Here is a 22,777-nt window from a genome sequence, read left to right as displayed (position 1 = left end):
CATCTTAAATTGAAGGAATCTTCAATTGGAGGTATAATGCCAATTTGACATAAATGCATATTTAATAGGTGTAAAGCTGAAGTTTTTGAATCCATATGCCTGTTCAACATCAAATGGAGACCAAACAGAAAACATGAAAGAACATTTGTCATCGTGTATAGAACGTACACAAATTTCTAGAAAGGTACCTCATCTCAAAGGACTTTACATCTAAACAGCTTAATCGCTGTTGACATCACAATTTAGTTTTGAGTCATCGTTCTGAAATTTGTGCATTTGCTCTATGCATGATGACAAACGTTCTTTCACATTTCCTGCATAACCTCCAATTGATGCTGAACAGGCGTAAGATATACTATTGTAGTTGTAAATCAGTAATTTTTTTTCATAACTGTTCCGTTATACTTATTTGTTGTGTTTTTCTAATCATTTTATCATTATAGAAAAGCATTTTATATACAATATAGACATTAAAAACAAGGTTATTTCACATGCTGAACACATCATAAATTGTGCCAGTAAACAGTTCTTGGTAAATAAAGCGAATGTGCGTCAATGGTGAAACAGAAATTATTTGCGTGTAAACTAACAAAGAAATCTGTTTTGGGACCAAAACACAGAAAATATCTAGAAATCAATGCTGCTGTTTTGCTTGTCTTCAAGTGACAAGGGATAGACTGATATTAAAGGCCAGGAAAATTGACAGAAATATTGATCTTCAATTTAAAACTAGCTGTGGATGGTGTGAGAAATTCATGAAAAGGCAATGTCTGTCATTGCGTTGCAGAACCTCCATTTGCCAGAAATTACCATCAGATTACGAGCATAAATTGTGCAATATCAATGTTATGTAATCGATCTGCAATTAAAGAAACAGCACTGTCTCAGTCAAATTGGTAATGCTGATGAAGTTGTGTTCTTTAAAATGCCACCAAATTACACTGTAAATGAGAAGGAACAAAAACAAGTACCAGTAAAAAATGGACATGAGAAAGGAAGAGTAATTGATATGTCGAATGCTATTGCTAATGGAAATAAATTATCACCATATGCAATTCTGAACAAGAAAACTGTACCAAAAGAAAGGTTCTTGATGGTGTAATTGTTCAACCACAACAGAACTCCTGGATGACAAGCGATCTAATGCAAGATTGGTTAGGATGTGTACGGGAACATAGACCACGTGGACTTCTGAAATGAAACAGTATGTTAGTGTTGGATACTTTTCATGGTCATTTGTCTGACAACATTAAAGAAAAACTGATAAATGGAAAATGTAATTTACTTGTAATTCCTGGAGGTATGAAAAGTCAATTACAACCACTGAATGTCAGGGGTAATAAATCTTTTAAAGATCATATTCGTGCACAATACAATAAGTGATTGACTGAACACAATCATCTCCTTACAATGAGCGACAAAATTAAACGAGCATCAGCAACTATGATTGTAGAATAGATATCAAAAGCTTGAAATGATTTGCCATCAGAAACAGTTAAAAAGTCATTCTTGAAGTGCTGTTTGTCAAATGCACTGGATGGTTCTGAGGACAATGTACTTTGAAACCACAGACACAAATGAATCTGATTCACCATTTGACTCAGATGAAACTGATGATGACAACTCAACAACAACATAGAAAGCGCACTGTTTAGTCAAAAAAAAATTACTGTGATTAATTATAAAATACAATACTTATAAAGCTAGCTAAATACGTAAGTAGCTAACTACATTACATTTGAGGTACTATAATACAAAATATAGTGTTAAGTGCTTTTGATTAAGATGTTTTATTGCATATTTAGATTATTCAATAAATTGTTGTAAGCAGCTACTATTAACTTCTTATATTCATTTTTCAGAATAGAATGAACTTAAAAATACTGATATATATATATATATATATATATATACAAAATACTTATATGACTTACTGTAATTTATAACAAATAAATTATACAGTATTTTAATATTTCTATTTGATATTTTTATTTTTTCCAAAAATTATCTACAAAATTTAGAATGCATCTTAAATTTTATGGCATCTTAAATTCAAATAACTGCACTAATAAATTAATTTCAAAGTTGGAATGAGTCGTTAAACATATGAATTTAACTCCCAAAGCGATAATGCTTGTGTTACAAAAATATTTTTGTGAAAGTAATGCTGTGCAAACTTTTTAGTGATGGCATGTGTAACATGTTAGTGACTTTCTACAGAAAGGAAAATGATTATAAAAACATTTATCTTCCAATATTTTTTCATGATTTTTGTACTTGTAACCAAATCTGTAGCTGAAATTATAATTCATGTAGGTACTTTAAAATATGTCTCAAATGTTAAGCAGCCATATTAAATTGCAAACATAATTACAGACTAATAATAATGTAACAAAAGAAAAGACAAATCATCCCTGTAAATTCATTTTCTTGATTGAGCAAACTTATATCTTTAACATTTTTACTAATTTAATTTATTACACATTGTTTTTAAAGAAAAATAAAGTAATTTGCTTCATATTAATATTTTATTTAAAGATTTCCAAAAACAATATGTAATTTTATCAGTTCAACAACTGGCAAGAAGAGCTCAAGTAGATATAAATAATTTAATATTTATAAATCTAAGAAGTGGTTATTTTACTCAATTTATAGAACAGCAAATCTGGTTTAATTTGGGTTGACAAAATTTGTTATGATTTATTTTTCAATTCTCTTTATTGAAAAATGCTAGAAAGGGACTTCCATTGTAACTGTATTACATCAATTTTACAAAAAATCAAATTATATTAAACTTACAATAACTTTTTATTTAGTCGTATTTACAATTTTTTTTTATTACAGAATTAAACCCCAAGTTAGCTGTCAATGAACTTCATATAGGTGAATATGTTTTGCATTTAAATACTAATCACCACTGGTACTTCATAATCAGTGGGTTGATAATTAAGTTAATAAAATGCAACTGAAAACTAATGTTAATGAACTCAAGAGCTTGAAGCTAATTGACAATACTGCAGAAAATACCTCTTGAGATTGCCCTCTAAGCCATCAACATTTACTGTAAATAAATGTAATCAATTCTTACTTTAACTAAATTGCCCTCAAACTAGATTAGAAAACAAAACAAATGTAACACAAAAATTATCTATGTACAGCTGCTAATATAACAATAATAACACTAATTACTTACACGACCCTGAAGTCGATCCTCTAATGAACCATTTTCCATAAATTCATAAACAAGACATGGTGCTTCTCCATCCACAGAATACCCATACAATTGTAATATATTTTTATGACGGAATGAGGTTAAGCATTTCAATTCCTTAAGTGACTGCTGCTTTAATGCCTCTAGTAACTCTTCAGAAGCATCATCCTTCAAATAAGTACATCACAATTAACAGAAAATAAAAAGTAAATAATTTACTACTATACTAATCAGGATTACAAAAACACAATAATTAACTGAAACTATTGCATTTAATTAGTAAAATTATGAAAACCATTTACACAGATTTTTTTATATTTTCTTTAAATATTTTTTTTTACTATTGGAATAAATTGTGTAAAATCAATCTAGTCATAGTTTTTAAGAAAATTTAGTAGCGCAAAGTTTTTGTTCATGAATTAATAATAATAAGTTAACAGAATCATTCATTTAAATTATTTTTTTACGTAAATTTAGTAACCTAAATTTACTAAATTCCCTTGTCAAGCTGAAGTAATGGAGCAAATCAGTCTGTTGTTACTTTATAGTAACTACTTTGGTCTTTCTTGAGTGTAATGCACATAAACCACCTGAGATAGAGATATCAGACTTGCTTCCTCTTGAATATATTCACCACAATGGAAGTATGGTGACTGTCGATTGTGTCACCAATGTTATTTACCAATAATGATGAAATATTGTTCATGGTTGGTAAACAATAATATCTGTGTTGGCAAAACTGAGTGACACCATATTGAAGGTGTCATTTGGTAATGATTTTAAATATACTGCTAAAAAGTGCAACTGCTCATTACAGTTTAGTAAATAACATCACAAGATGTAAGATTGAATACAATCTCAATGTCAGAGTACCTCATTTAATTACAAAGTTTTAAAGTTAAAATTTTCATGCACTTCCATAAAAACTGAGGCTGTAAGTTATAAAAGTGAAGATTTAAAAATGAAAATTGTAATGTTGATGGTTTAAAAATTTTTAGTTTTTTAAATTTAACTAATATTAGTTCAAATGTTCAAGGACAAAAGATATAAAACTACTCCCTTCAAGGTTTCAGTATCTTATTGTAGAATATTTGATTAAAATAAAAAATTTAATTTTGAACGTTTACCAGTAAAAAATCAGACATCTTGAAACCTTTGAAAAAAGTTAAGAAGTACTCTACTGACTTAAAGGTGATATTTACTACTCTGATAAAACCAATATAAATTTTAAAGGTATAAATAGAGAAGCAGAAATACACGGTTGGGGCAGTCAAACCACACGTTTCTAAGAAGCTTATATGGTGGGGACATGTGGTAAGGGAAGTAGGCAGACCTTCATTTTCCACACACTTGGAAGTTTAGTAACCAAGCAGCATTGGACCAGTGAACAACGAGGTTTCGCTGTTACAACGTATTTAGAAAATGGTCGAAGTTACATATATGCATAATGAAAATTTCGCCTACATTTTCATTTTCCATCTTGTGCTTCTGTTCAAAGTAGGAAAGCCATTTCTGTTTGGGCTAACTTAAAAACAACAGGTCAAACAAGAAGAAGAAGAAGAAGAAGTGGTAGTGCAAGAACTCTTAGAACTCTTGAGAATGTGAAGACAGTAGGAGCAGTGACTACAAGAATCCCTCAAAGATCTGCCAGGCGCCACAGTGTTGTTCTTGAACTTTGGACTTTAGCAGTAACAGGAATTTTACAAGATGACTTGCACCTACACCAGCATAAAATGCAAACAGTCCATGATTTTAAATCCACGTTAGGTTTTGTGAGCACATGTTATAACTGCTTGAAGTAGATCCATAGCAAGTAGATAATCTATGGATGAGTGATGAAGCTCATTTCCACCTCAGTGAATATGTTAATAAATACATTTTTTGATTATGGAGCCACTACCATCCCTGACCATCTCTACAAATGGCCCTTCCATTCACCCAAAATTACAATCTGGTTTGCAATCACTTTAAATGGAATAACTGGCCTGTATTTTTTTGAGGATGATAATGGACATGCTGTTATAGCAGCATCAGCTCACTATGTTCAAATGCTGAAAACCTTCCTCATTCCAGAACAACAATTTCCGGTGAATGAGAACACTAATTTCCAACAAGATGGAGTCAAACCTTCTGAAAGACCTTTTCCCCGAGCCGCCTCATCAGTGGCCTTCACACTCACCAAACCTGAGCCCTTGTGATTTCTTTTTATGGGGATTTATCAAGTCAAAGGTTTTCAAGATATGCCCAGCAACATTACACGACTTAAAAGTGCGGATTAAAGAGATTAAAGAGGTTATGCACTAACACCAGTGGTACTAAGACATGACAGTGACAATTTCTGTATGAGACTCAGACAATGATGGTCGCCATCTTCCTGGAGTGATATTCAAAAAATGAAATTTTTTTTGCTTTTATACTAATTTCCATTTATGCTCTTAATATTTTTGGCAATAAATAAAAAAAAAATGTTTATGTATGTTATTTTAATACCTATAAAAAGTGCGGTTTGACTACACCACTCTGTATATTCAAAAAAACTGAGTTTATCTTGTCCTGTTTAAGCCATCGGCAGCTGCTCAATTCATATAATAAATAATCATTTCAAACAGCTGATACTTAAGTGCCAATAATTAACAGGTAGGTGCAAATATTTCATTATACTGGAAGCCTACAAAAAGAAAGTTTTACATGTTTTATTAGTACCTGAATATCAAATACATTTTTTTGATATGTAGCCATATACAGGTAAGTAAATTAAAACCAAACCACAATAGACTAAACACATGACATGACATGTACCATCTTATGAATGAAATGTAAACGTCAGATTAGATTCTGCATTTACATTAGCAAAAGTTTACATATTATTCTTACAGATGTTTGAACTCACTGCCTGGCACAATGATGCACATTTGTGCTAGAGTGATTATACTGAGAGTCACCTGACCCAAAACATACTTCTTAATGCTGTCAATTACTTGTTGAATGTTTGCCTTCAGTTCATCAATAGTATGGGGATTTGATTGATAAGCACTATCATTCAAATAGCCCCAAAGGAAAAAATCTCAATTAGACAAATTTGAGGAATATAGAGGCCACCACTCTCTTCTGAATGTTTGTTATTCACTAAAAGCTACAAGAATGTAGCTTGTATTCTAGTGAATTGTTTAATGTGTGACCCTTTACTCCATCAGAACAGAGTACTCATTTATCATGATCTGTTAACTGAGTATAGGATTCTTTAAAAATTGTATGGTACACATTTCCGTATTGACAATCTGGTCAAACAAATACTAGCTTCATTATACAATTATCAGAAACAACACACTACACACCAATTTTCTCATCATGAAGTGGAGGCTCAAACATCCAGCGAGGATTTTTAATCATCCAATCCTCAGTGTGCGAATTAACATGCTTAGTTATATGAAATCATACTTCGTCTGGTATGAAATACAACAACAGATCTATCTGCCCATCAACAATGTTTTGGAGAAGACAGGCACAATGGAATCCTAATGGAAAGTTGACTATTTTGTTTCGCATTTGAAACCAACTACATATATGGCATTTTTTAACCAAATTGTGTACCCTATTTGCTGGGATATTGGCATTCAGAAATTTTTCTGAAAATATTTGACATATTTCTTGAAAGAATATAGAATGCAGATAAATTTTCAATACATAAACTTTTTCCTCAATTGAATAAAGCTTTAAGAAAAAAAATTGGAAACAACAGAACTATACTACACTGAAGCATACCAACTGCCAACTAGTTTACAACTGCCAACAAGAGATAACAGTAATAATATGCATAACCAATAGTGGTGTTAGTAGTAGCAATGAATATAGCAGCATTAAAAATGACCTCAAATTACTACTCTGAGCCAGTTCAGTTCAGTTTTCAGTTGTTCACCCAGTATTTGGCTCAATCAAGAAGCTTAATAGGAAAATTCACTCCTCACTTTCTTAAATATATATTCACTCCATTCTTAAATATGAGTGTAATTTTTTGGAGTGACTTGTCACTCATTTCAGGTCACTTACATGCTACAGTCCACCGCTCTACCAACATCCCAATCCCCGTAGGGGAAGACACCCCCCTTGTGATGATTCTGGTCACCCCCACTTCGTAGCCCTGATGAGCTTTAACGGGTCATCTTTTGCCCTCTAACCTTTTACATCTCACAGTAATAAGCCAGGCCTCACTGGGATGCCACCAACGTAAATGCCTCAGTAGACATTTGCATCAGTAAATTAATGACTCAGTCTTCACCTTCGCTGTAGGCTTCTTTAGGACAATCTTGACTGTTCTACTTCATCACCCTCTAATCTAGCTAACCGAGTTTGGGGAAGCACAAACCCTGCCCCTAGTTATACACTCTAAAGAGCCAATTTGTGAGTAAATATCTCATAATTATTCTTCTCCCCCAAGGGAGAAGAAAACCCGCCTTGACACTGCCAGTTGCAACACCACTCCCTGCGTTCCTAGCCATGATTGGCTTAATCAGAGGAACCACTCTACCAACATCCAAACACCAAAGCGGATACCTGCTTTGTGACGATTCTGGTCGCTACACACCCTCCCTGTTCCTAGAACTGATGGGATTTAACGGAAGTCGTCTTTCGCCCTCTAACTCGTTACATCTCATAGTAATAAGCCTGGACTTGTTGGGATGCCACTGATGTAAATGCCTTGGTAGACATTTGCATCGGTGATTTATTAACTCAGCTTTTGCCTTCGCTGTAGGCCTCGTCCGGACATCTTCAATGTCCTACATTGTATCCCTCTGGACTAGCTAACCGAGCTCATGGAAGCGCAAAACCCGTGTCTAGTTCTACTTATTGTGAGCCAATTCCATAAATGTCTCATTATTCGAGCCAATAAACACAACATACCACCAAAAATGTTGATCACAACAACAAAATTTAGTCCTAGTTCCCTTAACTTAGTTCAAACCCGACTTAGGTTAAATTATGGACTTCAGTCTAATCCACTAGGAAGAGGCTGACAGACCTCCTACTCCCACTTGGCTCCATCGCAGAATCCTACGTGACATTCACCTCAATAAACCATCATCGAGGTGCTACTACACCTCACAGCTGCGTGGTATCCCATGCCCATCGGCAGTGCAGTCGCCGCTCCACCAATAGCTTATTTTATTTTAATCACCTCAACTCTAGCTAACCGTGGCTTGCTGCCAAAGCGCCTACCTTCGGCCAGTCAACTATCCAGGCAGACCCTAGCCACCCAGGTTCCTACTCGGCAATCCTGTACAGGGCAAGGAATCGAAGGAAGCAAGCAACAATTGCCCAATCTCTGCGAGTCCTCCAGTTGACCCGCAGATCAAAGGAGTTCACTCTCTCAAGTTCCCTACTAACTCTGGTACGCTCAGCTTCGTACCTCGGACATACATAAAGGACATCGTCCACTGTGTCATTGACCCTACACTCCGGGCACAAGCCAGAGTCAACCAACCTAAACTATCCCTAAAAGCACCATGTCCCAAAAGAAATTGAGTAATTTACCGATTGGGGGAAACCCAGCTAACAGCACGCAACTCCCTAACATTTGGAAAGATATCATGCATATATCGACCAGTAGAAGAATCGTTCCACTCTACCACTCCATCAAACCCACTCTACCAACATCCCAACCCCGTATGGGAAGACCTAGTGACGTTCCGGTCACACCACACCACCCCCTCGTTCCTTGCCCTGTTGGGCTTGCCACTCTACCAACATCTTGATTCTCCCCCAAGGGGAGAAGATCCCACCTCGTAGCATGTCCGGTTGCTACATCACCCCCTCCGTTCCTAACCAGTAGTGGCTTTAACAGAGGACATCTTCTCGCCCTCAAACTGACCACATACCACAGCATTCAGTTCAGGTGCCACTGAGATGCCACCATTGCAGATGCCCTGAGGGATATCTGCATCGGTAAATTCACCCCGAGATAGTAGTTTTAGGTTTATGCCTTCAGAAGAAGACAACGGACACCTGCAGCTACCACGTCGCCCTCAGGAACTAAGCTAGAAGCCTAGTTCTAAACCAGAATGAGCCAATTCCATTGAATGTCTCGAATTTGAGGCAAACTAACCACTACAACAACTTTTCCACTAAAAGTGTTAATCACAGCAAAATTTGGTCCTAGTTCCCTTAAAGAACCCAGCTAAATAACTCAACATAACTCTACCAACAATCAAAATTATGGCAAGCACATAATGTTCATAAATTTATTAGAATACATTTAATAATAGATACCTGTGATTCTAATTTTTTAACAGCCACTCGTGTCCTTTTCCATATTCCTTCAAAGACTTTACCAAATCCACCTTGTCCACGAAGAGAACTTTTATCCCACCCATGTGTAGCCTCTTCTAGTTCTGAATAATTTATCACAGGAATACATAATTCTGCTGCTGAAGATGCATTGGTTGGATTTGAAAAAAAGATACACATAATTAGTACATTATTTTTAATGAAATACAGGAATAAGTAAAAAATTAGTTAAGTAATTAATAAGTTTCTACTGAAATAGCAGATATTTTTTAGTTTATCATCAAAGAGACAGAAACTAAACTAAACATATGTAGCCATTTTTTAATTTCAAAATGAAATTAAAATTAACTTAATCCCAATTTAAAAAAAAAAAAATTAAATTAAAAATGAGAAGGTAAGTACATTAAGTTATGCTCTAAAAAATATAAGCTGGATGTTTGTACTTTGTAAAATGATTAGACAAGTTGTGGGTGTGTCAATTACAATACATTTTTTATACATTCTACAACTGTTCTTGATATCTACATAAGAAGGAATTTCATGGTTTTTAGCATCCATAATCTCCAATGAGATGGATTGATTTTTTGATGAATATGGAGAGTGTCTAATCTATGGGTTAATATCAGAATATACAAACTAATTTAGTACTGATTAGCATACTAATAAACTGTAGCACATGCGCATGAAATATTTTCTCAAAATTCACATTGAGAAGACATTCATCCAAAGATAAAAAGAACCCATATATATATATATATATATAAGTACTATACACACCACTAATCAGCCTTTTCAAACCACTTCATACAAAGGAGAGATACATTTAAAAACATTAAGCATAATACACAGATTTTACAAATCACACATCTCAGCAACTGATATACAAAATTAACACCACTAAATCTGATAAAAATAATTTTAAAAGACAACTACATAATAGCTCTGAAAAAAATTTGATACAGACAAACCTTACATTCCACAATTTAAGCGTTCATTAGAAACTTTAATTAAATTTTATTACACTGATTAGATTTACTTCTTGATTTCTTCCTCAACTGTACAATGCATTAATTTCTCTAAGAGATATGTTATCTCTTTTCTTTTTCAGTTTGTTCTAAATATTCTTCTCTTTATCTTCCCTAAAGTAGTAATCAAATTTTATTTTCTATACTTTTATATATGAGCAGTAATTTAACTAACATGTTTTACGTGCACACTTTGCAAAGCAATAAATTACCACTCTATGTTAAATTTTGTCACATGTAAGATTTTCTCAAAATTTACTTAAAAATACATTAACTCACTTGCTAATCTTTGTTGTATTTCAAATTGTACTCTATTTTCTTGGGGTGGCTGTACATCCTGAACTACATTATGGGTATCGTTCTGCGTTTCTGACTCTAGTGGAAGACTAACTTTCTTAGGAGATGGAGAAGCAACTGCTGGTTTATTCCAGTTATGTGCACCAATCCCCATATCTTTTTCTGTCTAATTTACAAAAAAATAAAATATATTTAATTAATAAACTCACTCAATTATCGCACAACATTATATATATCTAATAACAATAAAACTAAAAATAAATTTTTTTTCAATTCTAATAAAATGACTATCCACCCCCAAAACTCAACACCAAATTAACCAAATCAGGATACCTTAATATATAGTCCCTTACCATCACCAATCTAACCTGTCCCTCTCAATTCAAAAATGTTTCTCCTCTCTTATTTGTCTTCAAGGAAAATCCTTCATTTCAAATTTTATTGACCTACCCTCCTTTTTTTCCTGTTTAGCCTCTGGGAATCACCGTCAGGTACTACTTCAGAGGTGAATGAGGATGATATGTATGAGTGTAAGCGAAGTGTAGTCTTGTGATTAATTGAAACCCAACCACCAAAGAACACCAGTATCCACAATCTAGTATTGAAATCCATATAAAAGTAACTGCCTTTACTAGGACTTGAACGTTGGAACTCTCGACTTCGAAATCAGCTAATTTGCGAAGACACGTTCACCACTAGACCAATCTGGTTGGTTTATTGACCTACCTAATTTTCAACATTCTCCTGCAACAAGATTTGATACTAACACATTTCTTTTCTCCAAGAGTGCTCTCTTTGTTAGAATTTTATTAATGACACACATTTGATGTCCACATTACTTTGTCTATTCATTGAATTTTATTATCTAAATAACAAAATCCTCCCATTTATGGTACATAGTGTTCACCTATCTTTATATCTAATTTCCCCATTTTTCTCCTTTTTGTTACATTACTTTTATTTATTTATTATACAGAAAGGATCTGTTTTGTTCGCCTTTTTGTGTAGCAAGTGGATGAGGGCTTTTGTCCAATGTTCTGGTAGTTCATTTTTTATCTAAATGTTGACAAGCTATTGATGAAGGGCAATTTTTGTTAATCTTTCTGCATGTTTCCAGTTCACTATAAAAGATTAAAAATCCAATCTTAAACATTAGGCCCTTTAGAGGCCACTTTATTAAATGTATAATTTTTTTTTCATTATATTTCAGTACTTAATACAAGTATTAAGTTATTTTTCTATAATGAAAATGTAGTAAAATAACCCTACTATGGAATACTCAGTTTCATAATTTCAATTAACAACATGTTAGAAATACGGTCATGAAAGAAAAAAAAATTATATCAACTGCAGATAATATCAGTTACCTATCAGAGAAGAATACAGTCACCTCACAGTGCTCCACAACTGTCCATAGTAATATACTGTACTCTAATAAAAAGAAGTTACAAGATTTCTTTTGTAACAGAAAGCCAAGATTGTTTAGCAGCAGTTCTAATGAAAATTCTTTCCTTTAGACATTTTTCCATCCTCCTGATAATTAAAATTATGAACCATTAGTGTGCTTTTAAAACATGTAGTTTAAAAAACCATTTTCTTTATTCAGAATTGAAAAATATTTTTTTATACAAAGCTTGGCTTAAATTGTAGTAGTCCATTTAAAAGATATATATATAACTATGATAATGTAGCAAAAATTTTATATTACATGATTCAATAACCCATGTGTGTTAGCTGGAACAGGATATAGAGACAGAGCTAATGGACCACCACCGCCACCACCACCACCGCCACCGCCACCGCCACCACCAGCACCGGGGTCTTGCTGGTCAGATAAACTTTCTTCTCCTTCATAAATCAATTTATGATATTTTGCATCAACTGTAACAGATATTTCAGTTTCTTTAAAAAGTCTAGTAAATAAAATACAAAATAATTATTAATATAACTAAATTAATTATAGCCAGAGGCTTAGGCATATTTATTCATAATAGGCATGATCATATACATGTCTAGTTAGTTAAATTTTTTTTTACATTCATAAAGGAACAAACTAAAAGTACACTAAAGTGATATTACGTCTACTGCACATTATTTACTGTAAATTTAGTAACACTCATAAATATGATGAAACTACATGTCTGATTACATATTTCATTCATGCATATAGTAGGCTATTTTATTATATGATTGAGTTTCATTACATGGTTGTTTTATAATGTTGTTAGAAATGAGAGTTTTAAAAGTAAATTGTTACTCTGGTCTAAACAATAGAAAATGGGAAAATTCTTTACTTTTTTAAATTCCTTTTTTTTTAAATTAATCAAAGTCTTGTAAACTAATGAAGGAACTGATAAAAAAGATACAAAACATAAATATAGTATTTTTAATAATATATTATCATCTCCATTCTGTCGTTTGGCAATGTCTAAGCACATATTATAAGACAATGAATACTCTGCCAAACTTTATTTTTACCAATGCTTAATCTATTTTCAATATAAAGGAGAAAAAAATCAGTTGAAATAAAAAAATAAACTATTGCAGTTTTTTTACCACTTCTCAATGCATAGTTAACACATCTAAGTACACAAAAACAAATATACTGTACTACAAACATGAAATAACTGTCAATGAAATATGTGTTAAATCATACCTTTACCTAATCATACCTTTAAGACAATTCTAAAATAACAGCTCCAAAATAAAGATAACCAGTTTCTGGGAGACAACTTGCTGTTTTCATCTTCCTTGTGAAGTGTTACTCACCAATTTATTATAAAAAATTACTGCATATTTATAAACAGAAGTAATTGTATTTAGAATGTTCGCATAAAGTATCAGCATATGTTCACTAAATAAATTTTTATACTAAAAATTCTGGTATTGACATTCATCACCTTATTATCAAAAATGCATTACAATTAATAAAAAATTCAAAACAATTTTTACAATATTGTAGCGTGACAAAGTCTGCCACAATCTTAATATTTCAGGTCATATTTTGGAATAAAAATTGGAAAAAACCTTGTTTTCTTAATAAAAATTATAGTAGAAAAATTCTTGTTATATTATTTTAAAATATATTATTTTATTAAAGCCATAAACAATGTTAATAAGAGAGGAAGGTGTTACTCATTTATTTATTTTTTTTTTAAATTCATTTCATGTTAATAATCTTCAATTATTAATAATCATTATTTTATTTAATTGTCATTTCTGCTTACTTTTCGTAGTTTTCATCCTTCTCTGGCTAAGAAAGTATCCCCTTAAATTTTAACCTGTTAATTTTTCAACAACCTTTCGACTAATATCATGTTTCACATGAGAAATAAAAAATAACAGAAATAAGTTGCCTCTTCAGCTAATTATCCCCACCAGGTTAACCCGACCAGTTCAACCAATTAGAAGTAAGAATGGGTTACCACTTTTAACCAGATAGGCGGTACTATTTTTGTGAAAGCTTGCTTTCATTGGTAGTACTTGTATGAACTGACGGTCTCTTTGGTAGAGTCTTTGATAGTCTTTTGGTAGAGTTCTGATGAGGGTGGTCGACATACGAATCAGAGTACCCTAGTTACAGAGTCAAAATGTAACTTATTAAAAATGTTTATCTTTGTACATAATTAGAAAATAAGTTTAGCGCTACGGTTATTGTCACAATGTAATGCAAATATTGAGTTTTTACAATTTCATTTTTTTTATTTAACATTTTGTAAGCATATCCTTGTAAAAAATGTTTCATTTATAATTTTAATTTAATAATTTTTTTAACCATTTAATAATTTGATTCAGACCAATTGAAATATAACTGATTTTTGAAGTTTAAGAAAAATGAAATTATTCACTGTATAACTAAAGGTTTATTTTTATTTATGCAATTTGAGTTTGGAATAATAAATTCTAAAGAAAGAGTTAAATTCTATTTTACGGTTTTTTATTTTTTATTTATTTATTTCAATGTTATACGAGAATTTTAATCAAATTTAATTCATAATTAACCATAAGATATAGTTGAAGTTTGAGACTAATGAAATTACTGAACAAAAACAAACAAGTTAGGATGCAATAATCATATTTTAATTTTCAAATGTGCTTAAGTTAATTTTTATTTGTTATCTACATTTGTCTTAGAATATTTATTTTTATGTTTTAATTGTTGTTTTAGAGTTTAAGTTTCTCAACAAATGGGAACTGACATTATTGTTATTATTATAATCACAGTTGTTTTCATTTAAATCATCCTTTTATGGTTTTTGAGTTTCTTGAATGATTATTTAATATTCTAAGAATGAGTTATTTTATTCACTTACAGGTACTGACTCCATAAGGACTAATTAGCGATGTTATAGTTACTTAAGATAGATATCCAAATTTCACTGCACAGGAGAATAGGGAGTTTCTTAATTTCATATAATTCACAGTTTTTTTTTTTTAATTTTCACATTCACAGCACTTCACTAATATATTTCCTGAAAGTTAATCAAACATTCAGTTAGGCCAATTTCAGTAACCCGAATGTATAGAGAAGTTCAAACCATTTCATTATTTCACAAATGAATTACGCCGCATCAATCTTTATTTAAAGTTATTTGTTACGACATTATTTTAAATAACATTTCAGTTATACCCGAGGATAGACCTCAGACTAAGAGAAAAGGTTTTTTTCTATATTACATATTTCATTGTGTTGCGTAGTTATAGACAGGTTCATCACCCACTAAGGGTGATGAACCCTTCAGAGAAACTTTACTAAAAAGTTTCTCTCATATGAATATGAATCGTCCGGTCTTGTTACTATTTCTTAGTTATAAAAAGTATACGATCTCACATTGCATTATCTCCTTGAATCAACTACAACACACAGTTTTTCTACATAATTCATCCTCTGTATTTAATATTTCATTTATTTCCTGACCCCAAGGAATAAAAATATTTTTGATTTGGTTCACTTTAGAAAACCATTCAAACCCTCAGTCAATTTCAAAAGGACCGATTTGAGTATGGGTTATAAACTCAAATAAGTAATAGGAGGTAAGAACCTGATCCCAGGAGAATGCACAGACTGTGCACAAACCTCTGCGAAGAAGAAGTGAACTTACACCACCTCAGGCATTACCATTTACAGCGTTCAAGTCCTAGTAAAGCCAGATATTTTTACATGGATCTGAATACTAGATCGTGGATACCGGTGTTCTTTGGTGGTTGGGTTTCAATTAACCACACATCTCAGGAATGGGCGAACTGAGAATGTACAAGACTACACTTCATTTACACTCATACATATCATCCTCATTCATCCTCTAAAGAATTATCTAAACGGTAGTTACCGGAGGCTTAACAGGAAAAAGAGAAGAGGCATTACCAAAGAAAGAAGTCAAATTTTTGTATGTTGCTATAAGAGCAAATTTATTTTCCAGTTGCACTGCAGAAACCAGATGAGTACTTCATAACAAAATTTGGTGGAGACACCAAAAGTTGATGTGACATTAATTTGGTGGAGACGAATTTCATCACATTAATTTTGAGTCAGACACCGATCTTCACTTAGGTCCAGTGTTTTGGAGATCTCGTCCAGTATTTTTGTACGTTTAATTTCAGACACCGTCACGTGGTTTGGAGACTTCGTCAGATTAATTTGATAGAGAAGACTTAATGACATTAATTTGGTGGAGCCGTCAAGGTTTCATGACAATATTTACATTTCACATTAACTGGTGTTTATAATTGTTATAGTAGTAAATGATCCAATGTTTAAACTTTTCATTCATTAAAAGAAAGCAGGTCAGTATTTATTCCATTTACTAGATCAAATCAGTTGTTTTGTTCCATTTTCTAGAACAAATGAGCAGGCTTAATTCAACATTGAATGTAATAATTTGGATTTACTTAAGATTTATGTTAGAAATTCTCTTTTATTATATTTGTTCCACTTATCTTATGATAATTTAAGTCATTTGTTAGTTTCTGTTGAATTTAATATTATGTGTAAATTGTTGTATATTTCATCTAAGAATAATTAACTGTTTTAGTAAATTATTTTAATCGATTCATTTATTTTTATCAAAATCTCAGTTGCAGGCCTGACCGGCCAGGCACCCTCTGGCATCTTATTCCTGACTCTTCACAGGCGTGTAACTTGTCTAATATCTTCTTGACGAAAGTTTTCTACTGCCCTCCATTAGCTGGCTCCCTTTAACATCATGCCCTGCATATCCTGAGAATAGAACATGTCTTCCAGCCCAAAGCATCCAACATCTCCTCACGCTCACCTCCAAACCATGGACAGCAAAAATGGATGAGATATGGAAACTCCTCCTTCACAATCAGGGCATAGATCCATATAATCTAGGCCAAATCTGTGAAGGTATGACTTGAAGCCTCCATGGCCCACCAAGAACTGTGTTAAACTGTATCCCAGCGAGCCATGTATTCTCCAATACCAATTTCTAATGTCACCAATAAGTCGAATGGGTGCAGCGGCCCTTTTTCCCCTGGTCCCAGCACACCTGCCAGACCTCAAGTAGCTCCTCTTCAATCTGTGATGATAGGCATTTTTTGTGCCCATGTGGCAAAGGTCACTGTTCCCAGAGCCTCCTCCTTTGCTGTGCAACTAGATCTATTGGCATGACCCCCACCGGGACGTTGGCCACCTCCTTTGAGAAAGTCCAATACGCTACTATAATTTTCAAGCAGCATTTGCTTCTATATACCACCTCAAGCTTCCCCCCTTTTGTGTATTTTGTCACATCAGCCCATACCTCGGCCCCGTAAAGCATGGTGGAATATGTGACTCTGGTCAGTAACTTCCTGAGATACTGAGTCGGTCCTCCAGTGTTTGGTAGGGGGCAGCAATTAATCTCATCGTCATCTCTGATTTGTTACGGTCTCTATGGCATGAAGGCTGAATTTCATTCTGGAATCAATCCATATTCCTAAATGTTTTATTGCTGGCCTTGAATCGATCCTTCTATTCTCTAGCGTTAGTTTCAGTTTCAGTCTCCTCCTTGTTCTGGAGGCTGCAACCACCTGAGTATTGTCTGGAGCGAGTGACAACCCTGCCACCATCCATGAATTTATCACCACGTATGCTTCACTTATTTTTTCAGTGGCGTCTTGCCGGTAGTAGCCTCTACCACCAGGGCAAGGTTGTCCGCATATTCTACCATGGTCACTCTCTGCGAAAGGGGGACCCGCAATACCTCATCATAGTCAGGTTCCAAAGGGTTGGCCCAAAAACCGACCTCTGGGGCACACCCCTGCACAAGCTCCATTAAACCAATCCTTCTGCACTCTGCACACAATCCTGCATGCCGCAAGGTAACATCAGATGAGGTGTCGTAAGTATGTGGGTACCCTGTGATCTTCCAGTACCTGCATTATGGTGACGTGAGAAATGCAGTTAAATGCATTTCTCACGTCTAGAGTAACAAGAGTGCAAATACTCCGCCGACTGCCTTTCATGATTTCTACCGGCCACTTTGAGCAGAGCAGCCATGGCATCGAGGGCAGACCTTCCCCTGCAAAAACCGTACTGGCTCACACAGCCCACCCCGCTCCACCAGTGCGATAAATGTTTTATGCTGGAACATGTGCTCCAGCATCTTGGCCATTCCATCTATCATAGCCAGCAGCTGGTAAGAGGACAAGAGTACCAAATTCTTTTCCAGTTTTGGTGGCACAAGTACCAGCTGCTGGTAATTCAATTTCTCAGGAAAGATGAACTCTTGAAGGCACGCATTATACACCAACTATGCCCATATCACCACCCTGACAACCAAGTTTGGCAATCAGTCCGGGCCTAGCACCTTAGCCAGAGGCAAACGTGATTTTGCCTCCAGAAATTCATCTTGGGTGAAGAGAGGCGGGTTGCCCTTATTGCCCCCATCATCAGTCATTGATCCCTCACTACCAGGAAAGAGCTCTTCTATTATTTTCCAGACCTCCCAAACATCCTGCGTGACTGTAACTGTGGGTCTTAGGACTGACTTTCCTTACCAGTTCAGTAAATGACCTTCCCCACGGGTCAGTTTCTATTTCTGCAATCAGTTGCCTAGAGGCATTTTCTTGCATCTCGAATACTTCTAACAAGGTCCTTCTTGCAATTCCGATATTCGGCCACATAAATAAATGTCCCTGAGGGCTGGGAGACACGCACACTGAGCGAGTGAGGTTTCTCCTCACCTGCTCACTCTTTTTGGATATCTCGGCAGTCCAACAATAAACCAGCAGGTAACCCTTCCTGGAATATCTCCGCAGGAACACAGAGCACACCGCCTCAATTGAGCTCACAAGTCGAGATACTTTCTCTTCTGCCATGTATACTTCCCGTATTCCACTGAAGTCAAGCTCTTCTACAAAAGCACCATGGTTTAGGCCCCTAGTATGTCAGCCCATAAATGTGGGGTGGGCCGTCTCCACTGCATCCTTCCTCAGTGATTATTGTGACCACCATGATCTAGATGATCACGACTAATCATTTTTATCATAATCTAGATGATACATCTATCATCTAGTCATCATGGACATCATGTCCATTTATGAAAGTTTTTCATTTTTTAAATTTAATTAGTGAATAATCTATTGTAATTTATAATCGTTAGCACGAAAATATATAATAAATTTTGGAAAAGACTTTACAAGGAATACGAAAGCATGCTGGACCAATCGCTGCACCTGATAAATTCTAGTATCCTGTTTACCAAGTTACCAGAAGATGCCAACCACAATGCCTTAGTTGGAACAAGGCTAGCAGATAACTCAATTTTTATGGTACTCATCCACAGATGAAAGCATAAAGGAAAAGATACATAAGAAATGATCAACCAACAGACAGGCTTTGAGTAATAATTTACAAACATGTACTAGATTTCATAAATAAGAAAATTGTAGTACTTGTTAGTAATTTAATCCAGCTTACAGAAATGTCTGTTTAACCTTGAGCTTATTTACAAGATTAAATAAAATTCATTTTGACTTGCAAATCCGCTATAAGTTATTAATTCTTGATGAAGTTATGAACTGCAGTTATGGTAAAACTTTTCACCATTACTACTTTTGCAATACTAGAAAATAGGAAGTAAAGGTAATGGCAGTCTGATCCACTAAACACATTTATGAATAACTATGGCAATGACAGCAATTCACAACTGATAAAATCCAGATATGCCTAACATTTAATCTGGTTATCCAGATTTACCAAATAGTTGGAGTTTCTGAACTCAACTAGAATACAACTTTTTGAGTAACACCTTTAAAATTACATTATTAAAAAAATTACAATAATTGTGCAATAAAAAACCTAGGAGTAATTTTACCTTATTTTTAAATTAACATACTTCATAAACCAATATGATACAATATTGAGTGCAATAAAATTTACTTACCAAAACATTTTAAAACTAACATTGCCCGATAATGTTGCATTCTGGAAAGAAGGATAAACAATTCTAATACAGTATGGTTTTGATTACCCCATTTTTGTAAAAGCACATCTGTATGGGACCTACAGTACTCTCGCTTAATTTTTTCCAACTCCAATACTCCAAATTTCATATAAGCGCCACCTAAATAAATTGAAAGAAAATGACTACAAAAAAAAATTGTTAAATTGTATTCATTTTATTTTATTGATCAAATATCAGTATTAAAAATAAATAAACCATCTAACAGAAATAAAACAGAACTCACCAACAGAGACTTTTTTTAGCCTCTAAGTATCTTCAATCCCCATGATTACAATTATTACATACATTATAAAATAAAAAATTAAATCATTAATGGGGTAAAAATGTCAAAATTTAATACTTTGATATCATTAAGATACTAATAATGTCAAATAATAATCCTTTGATCACCACTACCAATTACTAAAACATTTTTTTAAATTGATTACAAATAGTAATGGCACTCTAGTAACAGCACTGAAGATGTACTATAATCTGCTAAAAAACAATCATCTACAAGAATAACATCTTCCATATGAATTTGAAAGTTGGTCAGTAATTTTTAATATTTCTAAAATTTTTAAAAGAGTAATAGATTGTTTTTATGTTTTTTTGTAACCTGTTCAACTTAAATAAATTTTTGGAACCTTCTGAAACACTTCTGGGTATCAAGTACTTAAATCTTTGCCACCTCTAATTGGTTCATTAATCAATTAGTTCATTTATTAAGAATATTTTTTTTGTCTTCAGTCATTTGACTGGTTTGATGCAGCTCTCCTAGATTCCCTATCTAGTGCTAGTCTTTTCATTTCAGTATACCCCTTACATCCTACATCCCTAACAGTTTGTTTGCAAACTGGTTCAAAAATTTAGCAAAGTTTTGTTGTAGATATCAACACAATAAAAAAAGGGAATTTTACAAATAAAACGTATACGTTAATTTTTTTTTATATAAAAATGTTTAAATTAATTTTACAATAATAAATTGCTCCACACCATACATAGGACTGAGTTGAGATGAGTTTTCCTGCTACTTTTATACTTAACAGTTATTTTAAATTATCATGCATTTAAAAATCAAAATCAAATTTAAGACTTCCTCATTGAAAATAAAACTTTTCAAGAATTTTTTTTTTAATAATTGCATAAATACACTGACTTCAGAGTAAAATTATAACCATAGTGAATTTGAAAAATACTGGGTTGACATTTTTAAATTCTCATAAGAAACTTTCATAAACTACAAGCATAACAGCAAAACAAATGGTAGTTTTACTACAGTAAATAAGGTATGGACTACTCAGAAGGTTCCATCTTCAGTTTAATGGTCAACATAACAAGCGTGCATTTTGATTCAAATGCAAAGTATGGATTATAAAAATTAGCACATTTCTTTAGATGAAATTTTAAACATTAACTGCATGTTTTTTCATCCCCACCATCGCCATTTTTCTATTAAAAAAAAAACACTTTTGTGTTTTAGAAAATTAGTTTAGAAAATTAACTTTTTTCTTAACTAAAAAAATCATTTATGATCTTATGAACCGTCATTCCTTAAACATATAACTGGCTTAAAAAGCATTTTTTGGTTATTATTTATGCCAATTTTATGGGTGGATATTTTTTGGAAGAACCATCCGTTCAGTACTCTCCAGCCAATAGAGTCCCACTTAAACCCTTTGCAAGTCTGGTCTTCAGTTACTAGCAATACATTCACTAGAGAATAGCCTCATTCAAAAAATTAATAAATTAGAGTAACAAATTAACACTGTTTTAAACGCCCTTCAATAAACAAATAAATACTGATGAATTTTAGGGTAAAACTGCGTTTTACCTAGTTCCTCCCACTTATCATGCACGTCCAAGATATCACAAAGTGTCCTTCTTTCACTATAAGGTAAATCATACACGTACATTAAAGATGAATTTCTTGGACGAGCCATTTGTATAAAAACATCACGTACTAACGTACGTAACCAGTGATGTGCTACTGACAGGTTTCCTTGTAGAGTACTTCAAGGTTGCAGTTACGTCAGATTCAGGATATCTGGTTTGACATTAACTACGTTCTTACAACGTAAACATAAGATATACCAATTTAAAATGAATGATGGTTTTCAATAGAAACTACTTAATTAAAATGAAAGGAATTTTAATTTGTTCTATATTGAGAACAAGACTATAGTCAAATAATGGAAATACTCTAAATCATAGCATTACCATAAGTCATAAATACTTAGTGCAAATTCAAAGCCCTACCAGCCTTTTTGTAAATTTACAAACTACCAGGTAAAAAATTCATGGCCAGGCTTTTTCATTTATTTATTTACGTGAAAATAAACATTATCAGCAAAATATTTATTAAAAATCAAGCGTTGAAACTATCCCACTAATTTACAATATCATTTTAAAATCTTACAACTCCATTTAATTAAATTAACGAAATTAAATAGAAAAAAAATCTTTTATTTATAAAAAATTCATTGTCATTTAAGACTCAAAGAAAGTATGTAATA

At 33.2% G+C, this 22,777-nt stretch overlaps 1 protein-coding gene across 2 annotated transcripts in view; it reads right to left on the bottom strand.

The window, feature by feature from the left end:
* Positions 1-22,290, bottom strand: part of pll (serine/threonine-protein kinase pelle) — a 68,045-nt gene extending 45,755 nt beyond the window's left edge. Inside the window, exons 1-6 of one of the 2 annotated variants that reach the window (XM_075360417.1) lie at positions 22,096-22,290; positions 20,202-20,381; positions 12,524-12,696; positions 10,798-10,981; positions 9,476-9,630; positions 3,194-3,379 (exon numbers count right to left, since the gene is read on the bottom strand). In XM_075360417.1, the coding sequence (XP_075216532.1) occupies positions 3,194-3,379; positions 9,476-9,630; positions 10,798-10,981; positions 12,524-12,696; positions 20,202-20,381; positions 22,096-22,204 (987 nt within the window). In that variant the 5' untranslated portion in view covers positions 22,205-22,290. Of the gene's footprint in view, positions 1-3,193; positions 3,380-9,475; positions 9,634-10,797; positions 10,982-12,523; positions 12,697-20,201; positions 20,382-22,095 lie in introns of both variants that reach the window. The other variant, XM_075360416.1, reaches the window with a different exon arrangement.
* Positions 22,291-22,777: the final 487 nt, after the last annotated feature.

The sequence above is a fragment of the Lycorma delicatula genome, chromosome 3 (genome assembly GCF_047948215.1).
Source record: "Lycorma delicatula isolate Av1 chromosome 3, ASM4794821v1, whole genome shotgun sequence".
Lineage (NCBI taxonomy): Eukaryota > Metazoa > Arthropoda > Insecta > Hemiptera > Fulgoridae > Lycorma > Lycorma delicatula.
The sequence above is the reverse complement of the archived record's forward strand: the minus strand, read 5'-3'. Positions and strand labels throughout refer to the sequence as shown.